Source organism: Fukomys damarensis, unplaced genomic scaffold (genome assembly GCF_012274545.1).
Source record: "Fukomys damarensis isolate Sample0158 unplaced genomic scaffold, DMR_v1.0_HiC HiC_scaffold_30, whole genome shotgun sequence".
Lineage (NCBI taxonomy): Eukaryota > Metazoa > Chordata > Mammalia > Rodentia > Bathyergidae > Fukomys > Fukomys damarensis.
The window spans coordinates 62,382,278-62,400,058 of NW_022900942.1; the positions used below are offsets into that span (position 1 = coordinate 62,382,278).

The following is a 17,781-nucleotide window of genomic DNA, read 5'->3' on the forward strand; positions in this document are numbered from 1 at the left end:
CCCTCCCTTCCAGCCATTCTAGACGGGGCGGGAGCGCAGTGAGGAGCAGTGGCGGAGCAAGGCTGCCTGGCTCGGCCCTAGACCGGCCTCTCAGCTGTGTGACGGTGACCATGGTCACTGCAGCTCCTCCAGGGCTGTGAAAACGCATTAACCGGAGAGCAGAAGGGCCGGGGCAATGCCTGGCACAGTCGATGTCTACCAAAGCCACAGCGGGAATCGCCCCTGGGCTGCCACAGGACCACTTCCGAGTCCCCTCCACCGCGGCTGTCGGCACACTTGGGGGGACCAGACGGAAGGTGACTGCACCCCGAAGAGGAGCCCCACCAGGCCTCTGGTGCTGTCATCTCAGGACATCTCAAGGAGGCCCGCAGGTGAGGGAAAGGCAGGACTGGTTTGATTTAGGAAATCCCAGAGGCGAGCTGCAACGCGGTTCCTCTAGCTCTCCGCCCAGGCAGCCCGGGACTAGGACAGACCTTCGGGCTCCATCCAGCTCAGTCACCTTTCTCTGCAGTCATATGGAGACCTCTAAAGCCTGCTGAGTGTGGACAAGCAGCACGCGGGCGCCCAGCACTCCGGGGCTGGGACAAGGGTCACCTGGGCTCTCCTCCGTTCATTCATCTAACAGGACACGAGGGGCCTCGGTTTTGTTCTGGACCACAGCGTGTGCGAGCAGGGTGTGGAGAATGTGGCTCGGGATGCTGGCCCGGCACAAGTGTGGAGGCGGAGGCTCCACTGCGAAGACGCCTGTGGCCTGGGCCGAGTCTGACAGTGCAGAGGACGGTGTAAGGGAAGGGTCTGGGCGTCTTCGTCCTGTGACCCTCAAATCAGACTGAGAATTAAGAAGAATCCTTGCCTGAAAGGAACAGGGTTTTTTTTTTTTTCTCTTTCTTTTTGTGTTTTGTTTCCCGAGAAAGGATTTCTACCTGGCAAGTGAGTCTCCCTTCACTTACTTGTGGGACCAGTTAACTTTCAAATCGTCCAGGTAGTAAGTGACAAACGAGTACAGCCGGATGCCCTCTGCGGTGCTCTGGATTTTCAGATCTGAGGCGGACAAAGCTGTAAGGAGAAGACAGTGTATCTTAGGCACCTACGTCCGACCGTCCTGCAGGAGAACAAGGCGCAGCGGGTGCGAGAAGACGTCAGCTTACCGATCTTCCTGCAGACTTCGGCCATCAGTTCTTGGAAGGCTGAGGATAAAAGTTCAGAGCCAAGGGTTAGCAGAAGCACACTGAGCCTCCAGCCAGACCTCCAACTGTTCGCTCTTAGCCCCTGTCTGATGAAGGGGGTGATTCGCTGGCCGATTGCTAATTAGCACTCTTGGAGGAAAACGACTCCATTTGTGTCAGGCTGCGAGAGATCTCTGCCTATTTTGGATTTTTTTTTTTTTAACTTTGGAATCTTTGCGATTCAGACCATATTTACATTCTACAGAAAGCCACAGTGAGATTTCCAGGAAGGTTCTTGGCTTTGGGGTTCTTGTTCCGAAGTCCCAGGAAGACTTGGTTCATGCTACAGGACTTTTTTTTTTTTTTAATCTGTGTCATCAATCCATGATGAATTAGTCATCTCTGCGGGCTGGCCCTCCCCGGCCTAATAGTGACTTTTGCCAGTAAACATTTAGCCATCACTTCACCAAGGGTAGGAAGGTAAAATCAAAGACAGTTTTCCACTATTTTTCTAAAAAGCAATATTCTTAACACATCTTGTTTGGAAAAAAAATTGAGAGTTTGGGGGTCACAAGTATGTTTTCCTTTATCATGATATACTGTCCTCAGTTGTCTCTGAAAAGTGGAAATTCATTTCTTGCCTTGCAAATAACTGTAAAGCTTCAAATATCTTATATAAATCTTTCTGGCTACCCTTTAACCCTGGGCTATTTTTCAACATGTTCTTCCCTGATTTTTTTTTTTTTTTTTTGATCCTGGAACACTTTATAGAGTTGAAGCTAAAATGATGCTTTAAATTGAAAACAGACCCCTTGGTAAATTATAAATTTTCCGAGTATTAAAACTACACTTTCAGCCAGGCATGGTGGCACACGCCTGTAATCTCAGCACTCAGGAGGCTGAGGCAGGAGGATCGCTGTGAGTTCGAGACCAGCCTGGGCTACATAGTGAGTTCCAGGTCAGTCTCAACTACATAGTGAGACCCTGTCTCAAAACAAAACAAAACAAAAACAAAAACAAAAAGCCAACAAAAAACTAAAATTTCAACTTCTAGGAAGACCAACGATGACATATTTTTGGGGAAAAAAAAATAGTTCACTCTGTTAGAATTTCAATAAAACCAGAATCTAAAGATGAAGATCCAGCATGTCTTCAGTTGCCAGCCCAGCCTCAATCATAATTCTGGTAACACAGCACTCGGGGACTGACCTTCATCCACAAGTTTAAGTCTGCTTTTATCTTTCCCACGGTCATCTTTCAGGATGACTTCATAAAACCCGGCATCTTTCTTGGAAAACTAGGGGAGAACAGAGACACCGTTTTTGCAGCTTAGCGAAGCTCCAGGTATGGCGCAGGCCTTGTGTAAGGTCCTTGCCTAGGAACTGCCATCGAAGCCACCCAAGCAAGCGGGAAGCCGCGCAGACAGCTCATGCCCTCCCCCAGCCACAGTCACTTTCCCTGCTGGTGGTGAGTGCTTCCCCTCGGAGGCCATGGCGGAGGTGAGGCCTTCATTTGTTAAAAGTAAGCGACCGCATATATTTGAGAGTCGATGAAAGTGTGCACCTCAATGACTACTATACCTGACTGTCTCTCTACTGGGAGAGAGCAAGTTATGAGGCCAAAGTGCAAGGAAGGACCCACTCAGCGGCTGAGAAAAGTCGTTCAGAAAACAAGCACCGTGGATCCTCTCAGGTTAGATACCTGAGAGACCCGCACATATCACAAAGTGAGAGGAGCTTTTGTTCCTGCAGCAGTTAGAAGTCAGCTACTGTATGTTAGATTTCCCTCGCCTTAAGACGGCCACTACATAAAAAGAATAGCCTTCTTCCCATAATGCCTTGCTTCACACCTAAAAACGTGGCTTCCCCCACTAAAGGACAGCCTTCTCCTTCCCATCATGCCTCTTCCCGTTAAGAGAGAAGCCCCTCCTAGTGATGTCACAAGCCCCCCAATCCCTAGCTGCTGCAGCACTCAATCCCACCCCAGCTCCTAGAAGCCCCACCACAGTCCTATAAGAAGCGCTGCCCGTCTCAGCCATATGACTCTTTCTCCTTTGATCCAACATGGCCCTGCAGATCGTTGCTACAGTAAGGGCTTGGAGTGATTCTGGCCTGGTCTTGGATTTTGGCTTTTTAACCTGACACCGTACACCTCTGGGGCATTGAATGAACGCAGAATCTGGTTTCGGTTTTGGAGGAGAACATAGGGCGTGGATCTGACATTGCATTGCACACTGCCAGTCAGCTACCTCTGTTATAAGCAGGGTACATATGCCGTCCTTGAAGTCGTGCTTTTCGTCCACGGATATCTCTCTCTCGTCTTTGTACCACACGATATTAGTCTCCTTCTTAATATTTGCCACCTGCAAGAAGAACCATTCTTAAGTCTTTTTGAATTAGAGAAACATTACTCTTATGAAATAAGTAGGGGTCCCCCCCGCCAGACTGAGGTTGAACCCAGGGCCTTCGCACTGAGCTACATAACTTTTTTCTTTAAAAAATGTTTTTAAATTTTGAGACAGGGTCTCAAGTTGTTCAGGCTTGGCTCAAACTGGCGATCCTCCTGCCTCAGCCTCCCAGGGTGCTTGGGATTACAGGCGTGCACCATCAGGCCCAGCAGAACTAAGTAGTGTATTTATTTATTTACTTTTTTGGTACCAGGCATCGGAACTTGTGACCTTATGCTTGCGAAGCAGACACAGACGTCAGAATCACTGAGCTAAATCCCTGGCCCTCTAAGTAGTTTTTAATGTAGCAAAGGATAGAAACGTACTGAACTTGGGAGTCAGAAGACACAGCTTTCTAGGGGAATTTTTGAAAACTATTTTAATTGAGAAATAGGTCTCGGAAAAAGTGGGTACTAATGCACATAAGAAAATCAAGAGCCTCTCTATTTCCAGTAGTAAAAATTGACTTTGGAATCACAGAGAAGCAGTGACACACATCTATGGTCCCAGTACTGCAGATAGGTAAGTTAATGAGATATCTTGTGGGCCCTCAGGGAGCCAACCTGGAGGACAATCAAGACACATTCACTGAAGGCCAGAATTGAGAAAAGAAACTACTACAGCCTTGTGCTTCCCCCGGGGATAAATAGCAGTGACTGATATTCTAAGTAGGTTTCTATGCCTGGGTGGGGGCCAAGGTCATAGCCCAGCCTTTCCAGGAAATACGCCTGATCCCCACCCTTACTGAAAATCCCTCACGCTTGCTACCTGACTTGTTCCCCCATTTGATCCCCATTTAATCAATATTACCTGGGTGACTGTACTTGTAACCTTATTGGTTGGTCATGGTTTTGCCCCAACTCATGCCCACCTTGTAGCTTTCCACTGGGTTTAGTTTTGTCCCAGTTTGTACCCGCCTCGCCACATGGCTTCGCTGTATAAAATATCTTTGAAAAGTGGGGTGAGAGAGCAACTTACTTGCCAGTCCTCCTTTTCTCTTAGACAGAAGCTGTCTTTCCCTCAATAAACTTATCCTACTCTTAACCTCCGTTGTTCCTAGAATTCACTCTTTAATTTTCGAGAACACAAACCCGCATTTTGGATATCTAGCAGGTTTGGGAGTTACATTTCTTCCTCCTCTGTCACCAGCACTCAGGAGGCCGAGGCAAGTGGATCCCTTGAGCCCAGAAGTTCAAAACCAGTTGGCAAAAACAAAGTGCGATCCCAATCTCAAAAAAAAAAAAAAAAAAAAAAAAAAAAAAAATTATTGGGTAGACAAAAAAAAGAGTAGATATATGCTGATACACACACTTAAATAAAAGTAAAAATCTCAACACCAAATAAGGCACATCCTACCTGATTAAAATAGTCTATGCACAAAAACTAGTGACTTTATTAAAGACTGAACCAGTAAACCTGAATATATCTAAACAATAAAAAAAACATAAGCGAGGGCTGGGGATTTAGCTCAGTGGTTCTGCCTCCTGCCTTGCAAGCACAAGGACCTGAGTTTGATCCCCAGTACTGTTAGGAAAAGTATTAAGAAGCTCTAAGAGCCCAACCCCTAGCAGAGTCAGCTAACCATGACACGTCAAAAGGTCGCCTTAAACATTCCTGAGAGGCAGGAACCAAGATAAAGTCTGGTGCGGAACAGACCCTACCCCTTTGAACAATCCATGGTCCCACTTCCCCGAAGTCCCCACCCTTTGTAACTGAATGTTCCCGTAATTGACCCCTTTCTCGGAATTCCCCCTACCCTATAGCTTGTGGTTTTTTCCTTTAAAAACTGTGTCTCTACCCTGCTTCGGGGCTCAACTCCTCTGCCCCTGCGAGGGTTATGAGCTGAGCCCCAGTGGGCTGGAATAAAGAACTCTTGTGTTTTGCATCAAGAATCGTCTCTCCGGGGTGTTTATGGTGCATCGTGGCGTCCCGGACTCAGAGTAGTGGGATTCCTCCCTGGGAGGATCTTACAGTACCCCCCCCAAAAAAAATAAGCGAAGCATTGCAGATATAGGTATGGGAAAGTGTAACAAGTACACGGATTCATCATCTTGAAGAGGCTCATTTCATTTGTCATCCACACATCCTGTCCTGGCATTAATTTCAGTGCACCAAAACCTCACACGGCCAAGAAATCTCGAGCTTTATCTACAGTATTCATTTTTTTTTTTTTTACACAGCAGAATATATCCATGTACTTCTTACATGATTAAATTTGTATAAAAGACTACAGACTTCATTCAAACAGAAAAAAAATCCTAAAGACCCCGCTGAATGACTGGTAAAATATACATTACTTGGCAAAAGAAGAAAAACAACTACAAAACAAACAGGTGAAGAAAATGTTTAGACTCATTACGAACACGAACATTCGAATTTTAAAATATGAAAGAGTTTCCACTAATAAATGACTGTTAGAAGCAACAATACTGGTGACCACAGTGAGACCAGCACCCACAAACATTCCTCCTGACCCTGGAAGCCGGTTCCAGAAATGGAGGAAGTAACTGGGTTCCTGGGTGATGTTACTTCCGGCAAAATGCCCCTGAGCTGGGCGTGGTAGTCCACACCTGTAATCCCAGCAACTGGGAGGCTGAAGCAGGAGGATTGCCAGAAAGGTGTGGCAGCCTCAGGCTTTATGGTGAGTTCAAGGCCAGTCTGGACTACATAGTGAGGCCCTGTGTCAGGAAAACAAAACAAAACAAAAACGCCCCTGGTGACAGACTGGGAGGGACAAGAAATGTTTGGGGCCTTATGAAGCACCCTGCTTCTTGAGATCTGGAGTTGTCACAAGAGTGCTGGCTTTTAGAGCCCTGTACTTCCCACACCTGCCCCATGAGGAGCAGTCATATGAGGGTGGCAGAGGGGACAGCTGTCTTGTGGACTCCTGCAGGGCAGCAGGAGGCCTGGGCGCTTCCTCAATCCTTCAGAGTGGACAGGTGCCAGCTACGGCCCTCCATAGCCCCATGAGTCTGAATGTTTACTGCACACGCACCTTGAATGCTGATGCAATAGTGATGGTGAATTTATGTAAAATGCCATAACAGTGTAACAGAGAGGTATGGGAGGACACAGGAAGGGTCCTTCTGCCCAGACTGAGCATGGGAGGCCTTACAGAGAGAAAGGATTTTGCCAGAGAAGCCGAAAGAAGGTCATTCTAGGCCTTAGACAAGCAGCACAAATCCATATCTGCAAATATCATAACCTATGTGCTGTACTTTATATCTAGAAGTCCCCCCAAAGCCTCATGTGTGCCTAGAAGGGGCTTTGGGGAGGTAGTGGACCATGGGGTGTGATACTCAATCAGTGGATTCGTTTACCGAATGTGACCCTGGGAGGTGACGCCTGACCGCAGGAGGTGGGTCACTGGAGTCAAGGCCTGCACCTGTGTCTCTCCTCCTCCCTTGATCACGTTGCTTCCTGCTGCCCTGCCATGAGCTGTTTCTCCTTGCGATGCCCCTCTGCCCTGCCACCCCGCCATGGAGCCAGTCCACTGTGGACTGAAACATTTACAGAGTGTGAATGGAAACGGACCTTTCTCCTTTAACTTGTGGATGTCAGGTATCGGGTCTCGGTGATGAGGAAAGTGGCGAAGACACTATGTGTGGGCTTGGCCTTCTTATTCAGCACAGGAGAGGCTGATTCTGCTGAGCAAGCCATTAGAACAGCAAAACTCCCACGGGCAGAAGGGTACAGGAGGGAGGACAGCAGGGAGGGGCTGTGCCCCTGGGACAGTGAGTGAGCAGCCCAGGGTGGAGACGCTGAGGGCTTTAGCTGCCACCCAGAAGGGTTTCCAAGAAGCTGTGCCGTTTCAGAGAGACTGAAACCTCGAACTAATTTCTTATGTGTTTCTGGTAAACTTCTTCCTTCAAATTTGTCAGACTTACTAGAAACCGGGGCCCTTGGCTCTGGCTCTTGGGATGACAACCGCATCCAAATGCCAGACCCATGACCCTGCTTTGGGTTACTGGTGACCATCACCACCTCACATTGCAACTGCGTGCAACAGTTTCCCCTCCCCAACCTTTTTTTAAAAAATAAAACAAAATCTTTCTTGGAGACAGGTTCTGAGTACCGCCCCGGTGGGCCTCTCAGTCCTAGGCTGCCTCCCAAGCAGCAAGAACTGCAGGTGTGCGCCACTGTGCCTGGCTGTCGAAAACTTTCTTGTTGTTGTCCTTGTGTTGTTTTAGACAGGAAGCTCATCCCCAAACACGGAGGCCAAGGAGTCTGGAAAAGATCTGCCACTTAGATGCAGATTTGGCCCTAAGCCCAAAACAGCAGGAGTCTTCTGGTACTAACAGAGGGTGACCATCTGAAGTCCAAGAGCCTCCCCATCTGAAATTTTCTGAGTACGGACTTGACATCACAAGCGGGAAATTCCACACTGTGCAACTTCGCTATGTGATATTAAAAATACTTCATGAAATTACCTTCAGGCTATGTGTATATGAAACACAAATGAATTTCATATTTAGATTGGGATCGGAGCCCCAACACACGTATATGCAAATATTTCAAAAGAAAAAAAAACCCAAAATCAAAATATCTCTGCTCCGAAGCATTTTGGATAAGGAATTCTCAACCTATAATTTAAAAAGAGCCCATGTCTTTATTAACCTGGTCACGAGTAATGAAGAGGAACAGTCACTTCGCTGTAACATATTTTTATGTTATTTTAGCTTAAGTGCTTTTTTAAAAAATAAACCTGTAACATTCACAGCAAGGAAGGGTCAAGTCATTGCGGCTCAAATTCGGGAGATGAAAGAATTGGTCTTCCTCTTCCCCTTGTTCTATTTTATCTTTATTTTTCCCTTGCATCAGATATTAAAAATTCATCCACCTCTTACCTTGCATTTCAACAGTACATTACATTCACCGGTCACTTCCCAGCTCAAATACTCAGCAAAATGCGGGCCTATAAAATGTTAATGACATAAGCATCACTTTATTAATCACAAATGCAAAATCAAAGCTCATTCTTAAATCCTAAGTGATTTATGTTTGAAGTCAAACTGAAAAACATTACAGATTTAGTTGTGTTTGTTTGTTTTTGGTACCAGGGATCAAACTCAGGTCTTTGTGCTTGTGAGGCAGGCAGTGGAACCACTGAGCCAAATCCCGGGCCAGATTCAGTTTTTAAATATTTTTAATGTCTACATATCTGATAATAAATATTTTAATTGTTTTTATTTATCATGGAATTCTTAACATGATCGATACCATTCCTTTTAACTTGTTATGGAAATAATCTTGGGATGCTTTATATAAAAAAAATCCAAGTATTTCTGTTTTTACTCATTGCCTAAGTTTACCTTGTTTCCTGATCCATTCTTGCCGCTGGAATTCAGCTTCTTTCTGGAGCTTTTTATAAACTAGAAAATGAAAAACAAGGAAGTGTAAAATTAGGCTGGACAGAGGGAGCGCACGTGCCAGCCCTCCTGAGTTCCTGAGTGGCCTGAGTTCCTCCTGGCGACATTCCTGCAGCGTGGCGACTCTTACAGTGAAGAAACGGGCTCTGAGAGGCGGAACCCAGGGCGTGGTGAGCCGGTGCCGGTACCGGGTGCAGCTGGCTCAGAGGTCACACACTCGCACCCTGGTGGCTTCCACGGTGCTGTGAGCGGCTGACTACTGCACCCTGCGTGCGACGTGCGATTCGCAAAGGCGACGTGCAGTACTTCTGCGTGCTTTTTCTTTTCAAGTGAAGTAATTCAGGGTGCGCACATTATTAAACAGCGCCAGGGTTTGCTTTTGACATGCGCTCAGTCTTGGTGGTCTTGTAGCCTTCACCGGAAGACTTTAGGAGGAAATGCTTGTTTATATACGTGATTAAGTACAGCTTTGCTGGAGGGCCAGGATACCCTTCACGTTTTTTAAAAATTAATATTCATTTTTATAAAATGAGATGCGGTGGAAAGCATAACTCGAAAATTATACTTTGATAAAGAAGGATCAACTGGAGACTGCAATGGGAGGGGAATAAATCAGGAGCACAAACTGGAATCCTGCACGCTCTCTCTTATCTGAGAAAGCCAAGCACAAACAGTGAGCGGGCAAAATAAAAGACGGGAAAAGGAAATAGGAAACATGCAGATGGACCCTTTTCACAGGGGAAGGGCACCTAGAGACGCGGGAAAAGGGGAGGGCAGGGAGAGCGAGGGGATGAAAAGAGATTAAGATGTGTTCTGCCCGTGCACCAACTCCCCTCAGGAATGCAGTCAGTGTGTTCTGCAGACATGGACCAATAGAAATAAAATATTAAATGGAAAAAGTGAAGCAGAGCCAGCTTGCATTGAGAGAGAGAGAGAGGGGAGAGAGAGAGAGAGAGAGAGAGAGAGAGAGAGAGAGAGAGATCTGTGTTTTGACGCGGGGATCTGGTCAGGACACTGCTCCTGCGCCCTCTCCCGGACCGGACCAGGTCCCCTCCCGCGGCTAGGCGTCCTCACCGTCTCCGATGAGCACCAGCGTGGAGTGGCCCGTCGCTTTCCCGTCTTGGATCTGGAACGTGTACGTGCCCTCATCCTCGTCCTGCAGCTTCTCCATGAACATCTCGATGAGGCCGGTGCTGCGATCCACGTGCATCTTGTATTTCTTCCAAGCAAAAAGACACAGGTGGAGAGAGCGGCGAGGGAGACATTTTACCCCGAAGACAATGAGCCCAGTGAAATAAAATCAACTCCAAAGAATAATTAGTTTAGTAATATTTTTGACAAATTCTTCGGCCTCCTGTACACCCCCAAAAGGAATATATTATATGAATGTCTGAGCTGGATCAGAATGGATTACTGAATAGTTGGCGATATAATTTCTTTCTTTTTTTTGGTTTTTGAGACAAGGTCTCACTAGGTAGTTGAGAATGACCTGGAATTCACTCTGTAGCCCATGCTGGGCTTAGCGATCTTCTTGCCTCAGCCTCCCGAGTGCTGGGATTACAGGCGTGCGCCACCACGCCCGGCTCCGACGATATAATTTCTTAAGTCTACATAAAGTTTTGTTATCCATGTTATAAAATTTAATCAAAATTTCAGACTCCCGCTTTCTTTCCAGGTGGCATTATCTTTACTAGGAGGAAACCAGGCTGCCCCCCCCAACAGCGGACTGCCATGCGGCGGCAGCCGGCGCATGCGCGGCCTGTGGTGGGCCGTTCTTAAACACCCGCTGGTGACGCGAGAATAAAAACGCTTGTACAGCCCTGGAAACCCTTCCACTCTTAATGAGTCCAAACAGCCTTGTAGGCGGCATTTAGACAACTCTCTCCGAGTGCAGGGGTGAATCTTAGTCCCCGTGTAGACGGACACAGATCTACATCCGTCCGAGTTGATGAATCTTTGCTATAAAATGCAGGACAGAAGGCAGGCTCAGGTCTGGCTGGACCCTGGGCCCCTCTTGCCCCGGGACCCTGCGGGGAGCACTCTCCAGCTGAGACCCTCGCCCCTTTCCCTCTGAGAGCGCGGCCCCAGAGTTACGGATGAGCAGCCGTGCGCCCTCTCCTCGGACGACCCGAGACAGCGCGGTGTGCGTGTGTGCCAGCATTCATGGTGTGCACACGCGTGTGTGCGCGCAGGAAGGAGGGCTGCATCTAGACAGTAACTGCATATGCTCTCCAGCGGTGCAGGCAGCAGTGGGGCCAACCATGCTTGGCCTTCCCCTGCCCTGGCCAGGCGGTGCCAAGCCGTGCAGCTCCAGCCACAGAAGCTGTGTTCACGAACAGTAAAGGGGACGGTGCCGCACAAGGCGATACGCAGACACAGAAATCCACCAAACCGAGCCAGTCAGACCCCAGATGCTGTAAGAATATGGGTTCATCCTGAGTCTAGAACTTTGCAGTTAGGATGGACTTCATTTTCGGCTCATTTTTGGAGCCACTGGAGAAAGAGGTCATTTTCCCCACAGGTTGGCTGAAATCTCTGATGCAGATAATTTGCATCTTTTATTTATTTATTATTTTGGTACTGGGGATCGAACTCAGGACCTTGCGCTTGTGAGGCAGGAGGTGGAACCACTGAGCTAAATCCCCAGTCCGCAACTTACATCTTTTTAAAAAACTCATTAAAAACAGGCAAAGCAAGGTCTGGCATTTAGATGAGTGCGCCAATGTCCGTCGCTCACCACGGTGGGTGGGAAGGTGGTGGATCCCGCAGCTCAGATTTTACGTAGTGACCGTGCTTCCTAGTTTGTCTGAGAGCCTGGTGGACGACCGTGGCTCTCAGAAAAATTACTAACAGCCTCCCCTTCCATTCTCAGAAGTGTCCTGGTTTGGACAGAATGATAGAGTTGATGTGTGGATTTCCTTCACTTAAAAAAAAAAACGTGAGCCAGGCGTGGTGGTGCACGCCTGTAATCCCAGCACTCAGGAGGCTGAGGCAGGAGGATCGCTGTGAGTTTGAGACCATCCTGGGCTACATAGTGAGTTCCAGATCAGTCTCAACTACATAGTGAGACCCTGTCTCAAAAAAAAAACAAAAAAACAAAAAACATGATAAAGATTCAAACCGCCCCAGCCTACTAGCCAGCAGTTTTCATAACAATTTATCCATATTCCCACAATGTGCTCTACAACAGTACATTTTAAAATGTAAAACATATAGAACCTACCGGGCCTTCAAAAATTTCCTTCTCATTATGTGTGCGCGCCTGTAATCCCAGCACTCAGGAGGCTGAGGCAGGAGGATCGCTGTGAGTTTGAGACCATCCTGGGCTACATAGTGAGTTCCAGATCAGTCTCAACTACATAGTGAGACCCTGTCTCAAAAAAAAAACAAAAAAACAAAAAACATGATAAAGATTCAAACCGCCCCAGCCTACTAGCCAGCAGTTTTCATAACAATTTATCCATATTCCCACAATGTGCTCTACAACAGTACATTTTAAAATGTAAAACATATAGAACCTACCGGGCCTTCAAAAATTTCCTTCTCATTAAATATGTAGTTGACTTTAGCATTGCCAGACAGCTTCTCAGCCTGCATCCAAAACCGGACCTGACCTTTCTCCAAAATTTCCACTGCCAACTCTGATTTAGCTGCAACAGCTAAGAAAAATGAAAGAAAACACAGAAGTTATTGTGTCGGCGACCAGGATATTGGTCCCGGCTTTCTGATAAGGGAACGGACAGCCCACAGCGATGGTGATGGCTTCCTGCAGAGCCCAGAAGCAGGGCAACAGCTGTAGGGAAAGCTGCAGAGTGAGGGACAGAAGATGCGGGGTTCATCCTGCACCGTGGCCTTGGGCACCGTGAATCTTGTCTGTCGGGACTATGATGGTGAGGATGAGCTGACCTCTAGGGCACTCCAGGCAGCGCCTCTGCCGCTCTGGTTAGGTTATTCAAGTAACGAGGAAGAGCCCAGGGCTGGCTCTGGGGCCCACGCGAGCGCGGTCTCCTGTCTGAACACTGGCGACCTCAGGCGGGCTGCGTTTGGCCGCTGGCCCTCACTTGACTTGCCCTGGCAAGTTCTTCAGCGCGCATGGTCTAAGAGTCAGTGTCTGAATTACTTCAGAACGCTTACTTAGAAAGCAGTACATGCTTTTTAAACAATTTAACTTACTTTGTTTTTTTAATTTAAAAAATAAATCTGAAAAAGGAATGGATTTTGATTCCAGTCAGCCCTCCATATCTGCAGGCTTTGCACCTGCTCATTCAACCAACTGTGGATCAAAATAGTTTTCAGGGCCGGGGATTTAGCTCAGTGGTGCCGCACCTGCCTCCCAAGCACGAAGACCCAAGTTCGATCCCCGGTACAAAAACCTAAATCTTTTTTTAAATTGCATTTGTACTGAACATGTATAGATTTTTTCCTTGTCATTATTCGTTCAGTAATAGAGCAGAGCCTACCGAGGAGGACAGCTGTCATTTACCACGTGTATGCTGCTGGGCATTACACACGAGGCAGACGTGGTCTGAGCACACACTCAGGACGATGCGGGTAGGTTATATGCAAATGTCGGGCAGCTTTATTTCAGGGGTTAAGCATTTTGGACTCTGGTGCCCGGGGGACCCCAGAACTCTCCCCCAGGCGTGTGAAGGACGACCACCCACACAGCCACTCATTTCAGTCCTGTCTGTCCCAGAGATGCCCAGTCCACCAGAATTGGTCAGAGGCAGACCAGTGAGTCCCCACAAGGAGCTAGTTCACAACAGTGTGGCTTCCTTCGCCGGGAACGTAAAGGAACCCTATGGCATCTCTGATTTACACAGATTGCTGGGCCATTGGAATCTCGATGAAATTTGCAGAATTAGCTGCTGTCTTGCGAAACCGAGTTTCTAATGTCTGTGACTGAGCGAGTTGTCAGGAGGGCTCCGCCAACCACGGGTTCGCGTCAGACGCAGCCCAGGCGTATTTTATGGAAAGTGAGGCTGTTTCTCGTGGATGTGGCCCTTCAGCCCTCACTACCTTCGGGGGAAATCGGCACTCTTTACTTCCTCTAGACTCTTCTCAAACCTCTCTCAGCAGGTTGGCATGCTACATTTTAAATTACATCAGTGTTTCTTTGCATTTCTCCTCAGTCAACCCTTTTCCGTTTCAAGGCACGTCACTTCTCGCGTTACACCTCTCCACACACATTCAGTCAGGGATCTGCTCTGGCTCGGAACTCCAGGAAGCTGGGCCATGTCTACCACAGGCCCCAACCCTGGGCCGACTCTACCCCCAGACCCGGGAGCCTCACTGCTAGCAGGCGCGCTGCGTCTCGCTAGGCTCGCAGGAGGAGTGGACAGCACGTGGTAGGGCCCAGTGGAGGGTCATCGGTGCCCAGGAGCCTCAGTGTGCCTGCTCCCTGATGGTACTGAGGAGAAAACTGCCTCCCAGGAAAGACTAGCCATTTGTCAGGGTGGCAGATGTGAGGCCCGCGCTGTTCCCTCCTGCCCAGTTCTCCTCTCTGGCAGACACGAGGGGCTTCCTGGTGCAGGCAGGTGTCTGCGCACCGCAGGTAAAGGCAGGCCGGGGTGGGAGAGTGGGTGAGAAGCTCCCTCCCATTGGACACTCTGCTGCCGCCCTGCGTAGGCCTTGGAAGTGGAAAGCCTTTTCTAGGGAGGTCTGGAGGCCTGGATGTGGCCTGGTGATGGCAGGGGAGGTACCTTTGACGCCCGTGGTCCTCCCTGAGTTCTAAGAACACCGAGTGGCGGCGGGGTCACCATGCGACACCACAGAGGAACACGGCAAGCGCACGCGTGGGAATGGCCTGCGATGTGCCTGGGAAGTGGCACCAGGGGGACTCAGGTGTCCCGGTCTCGCTGCTTAGCTCTCAACCTGCGACACGGAGTTGCCACTGTACTGACGCTTGCAAGGTCACCGTGGATTCCGTGACCCATTCCATTTGAGTGCCCGTCGCATAGGCGCTCTCTAAATGCTGGCTGCTGATATTTTGGCGTCTCTTTCTTCCTCCAGTTGCTTCAACAACACCTCACAAACCCAGCTGTAAAATACAGCGTACTGAAAAACAGGAGCGCGCGCGTGTGCCCGTGCTTGCCCGCATGCAGGTATCACCGGTCTACAGGTAGGGCGGTGACCAGCTGTCTGGCGCTGGAGGCGGGTAGCACCCTCTGCCCTCACGGAAGCTGCCTGTCCTCGCTGCAGGTTAGCAGAAGTACCGGCAAGAAGGTGTTGTTTTCTATTTTTAGACTTATACTTCCCTTTTCCTCAGCTCTGAATTTCCTTCAGCTCCTTTCCCTGGCAATAAATTTGCTTCCAGCAAAATGTGTTATCTGTGGGTTTAAGGCATATGCTTAATGGCGTTCAAAATATTTTTGAAGCCAGCTTAACGTAGGAGAATTTATTGTGCCAAAGGTTACCCCTTCACATAATCTTTATAAAATCTCAAGGAAAAAAATGTCTAAATGAACACGGCCACATCGAGAGGAAGTGGGTATAAATTGAGAAATAGGACGTACTGCTTTGATCCTACCGAGATGTTCCTCTGCAAATGCCCCTGAAGTCACCTCACTGGTCCGCACAGGAGGGGAAAGAGCTGTAAGGTTTACAGTGCTGCTTTAGCGGGGCGACAGATTCACCTTTGCATTCAGAGTTTTAAACACATCCTCAGGTCTCCCTTCTGTGTCCCCCGTGCTGCCACGGCAAGCGTGCGCAGCCCTGACCTGGTAGGACCAACGCGAATCAGTGTCTGGGCAAAGTCAGAAGCACCGGGCAGCTCCAGCGCCTGATGAATCCTGTCTCCGCGGCCCGCGATCGCCGCCCGGGCATCCGAAGCTAAACACTGCGCTCTCCCGACTGCGTCCTCCGAGCGCTCACACCGAGCGAGCTCGGAGGACGCAGCTGCTGCCTGGACTTAGCGTCTCCGTCTCACCTGCTTTGTTAGCTGCTGCGCCTATGTTTACGCCAGCGCCCGCGACAACACCGTGCACAGGTTCGCACGCTTGGGAACAGCTCTGTGCGCCAGGCCTGGCGGACTAGGTGAGGCTGGGCCGCAGGTTCGCAGTGGGCCCGGGTGCAGAGGAAGGGTGTGGGACCCTCAGCGTCGGGCGGGCTTCAGTTACTCTCCCGGGACTTCTTCAGCTTCACGGGAATGGCTGGCCTAGCCACCTGGTGGGGTCTCCCTTAGCACCCACAGATCTGCGCCTCCACGCACCCTGCGCGGGCTCCATCCGCTCCTCTGCCCGGGCCGGAGCGTGCTGAGAAGGTGACACTGAGGCCGGGGTCACTCCCCCCCGACGGTCAAGCAGATCGTTCCAAGGGGTAGAGGAGGAGACAGGTGCAGGAGCAACACACTACACACACACACACACACACACACACACACACGCTCACACACACACAACTCACGCGCACGCTTGCAACACTCACACTGCACACTCACACACACACACACACCCTGCCTGTAATCTCAGCCTCCACCAAGAGCGTAGGGACCCTCCAGACCCCCTAGAGCAATGCACATCTATGAGTATTCACAGCTTTGCCATCATCTGGGACAGGGATACAGTTTTTTCGATTCTTGAAAGTCTTGCATCAAAGGAAAACTATATTTGAGATATATTTAAGTAGTAAGGAATTCTTTGAAATTCTTAATTATACAGAAAAAGCGCCTTGCAAACACAAGGTCCTGAGTTCGTCCCGTAATTGGCCACTTCCGTCTGTTTCTGCATCCAGGGTGCACCTTTCTGCAGACCTGGCCCCTCGGCCAGCGGAACCTTTCGAGTGTTATTTCACACCTCCTGCTCTTCTCCTGGGTGTCAAGTGTGGCGTCTAATCTTTTATGTAAAAGGTGCTGTATTTAAAGGTTTGTAAATAGTTCAGAAAGATTCTTTCTGGCCGAGGCTCTCGGCCTTATTTACTAAATTCCTAATGACAGGCACTGAGCTTAGGCTGTTTTTATTTAGCAGTCTGATTCTTCCATTCCATGCCAACGGCACTTAGGAAGAAGTCAGGCTGACGTGTAAAGGAACAAACCCAGAAGAAGACAGATATGTGACGATAAAACACGCAGGCGAAAGGGAAGGGCTTAATCCCCCAGACGCCTGTGCACCCTGACACTTCCTGGGGTAACCAAGTACGAGTGTGTTTTTACGGTGTCTTGGTTTCTCTGGAGAATGGTGGGTGGCAAAGAAAAAGGCGTTGCTCACGGCCTCTTCTCCTAACCCTGCCAGGCTGCGGCCTGGTGAGTACCCCACCTGCCCCGAGAGAGACGGCTAAAAGCCGTGAGGTCCTGTGGACACTTACTTGGGAACTTGTGCTCCTGGCTGAGAGCGAGTAACCGTTTCAATTCTGTGGGGAGAGACAGAAAACAATCAAACCACGAACCACTAAGTGGAAGTCACCCTGGAAGGACTGGGAAAGGAGGGCAACTGGCGCTCGTGACTGGACCGACGGAAGCTCACCGTCCTCGTCTATTAAGTAGCTTGACGCTATCCCATCGGTGTCCGTCACGTCGCAGGAATAGAGGCCCAAGTCTTCCATCCCCGGCTCTTTGAAGGTAATTTTTGTCCTTCGGAACAAAACGTGTTTCTTAAACACGAGGTGGTGCCTGTGCCCCGCCCCGTCTCCAGGCACCCACAGGCAGGGGGCCGTCGTTCAGGACACCCCGCACCGCGCCAAGCTCATGCCAGCGCCACCCTGGCATCTCAGGTTAAGTCCCTTCACCAGGAGGACCCTTTGCGCTCCGCTGTCCCGTCCCAGGCTCGTACGCTTTTGACTACTACACAGCAAGATATTTTGTAGA

General features: G+C 49.2%; 1 protein-coding gene across 1 annotated transcript in view; it reads right to left on the reverse strand.

The window, feature by feature from the left end:
* Myom1 (myomesin 1) overlaps nucleotides 1-17,781 on the reverse strand; it is a 140,244-nt gene that overhangs the window by 13,282 nt on the left and 109,181 nt on the right. The window contains exons 24-33 of the mRNA XM_010638739.3: nucleotides 17,441-17,547; nucleotides 17,283-17,327; nucleotides 12,504-12,640; nucleotides 10,056-10,200; nucleotides 8,925-8,984; nucleotides 8,460-8,527; nucleotides 3,415-3,528; nucleotides 2,376-2,463; nucleotides 1,149-1,187; nucleotides 951-1,056 (exon numbers count right to left, since the gene is read on the reverse strand). Of these exons, the coding sequence (XP_010637041.1) occupies nucleotides 951-1,056; nucleotides 1,149-1,187; nucleotides 2,376-2,463; nucleotides 3,415-3,528; nucleotides 8,460-8,527; nucleotides 8,925-8,984; nucleotides 10,056-10,200; nucleotides 12,504-12,640; nucleotides 17,283-17,327; nucleotides 17,441-17,547 (909 nt within the window). The remainder of the gene's footprint in view (nucleotides 1-950; nucleotides 1,057-1,148; nucleotides 1,188-2,375; nucleotides 2,464-3,414; nucleotides 3,529-8,459; nucleotides 8,528-8,924; nucleotides 8,985-10,055; nucleotides 10,201-12,503; nucleotides 12,641-17,282; nucleotides 17,328-17,440; nucleotides 17,548-17,781) is intronic.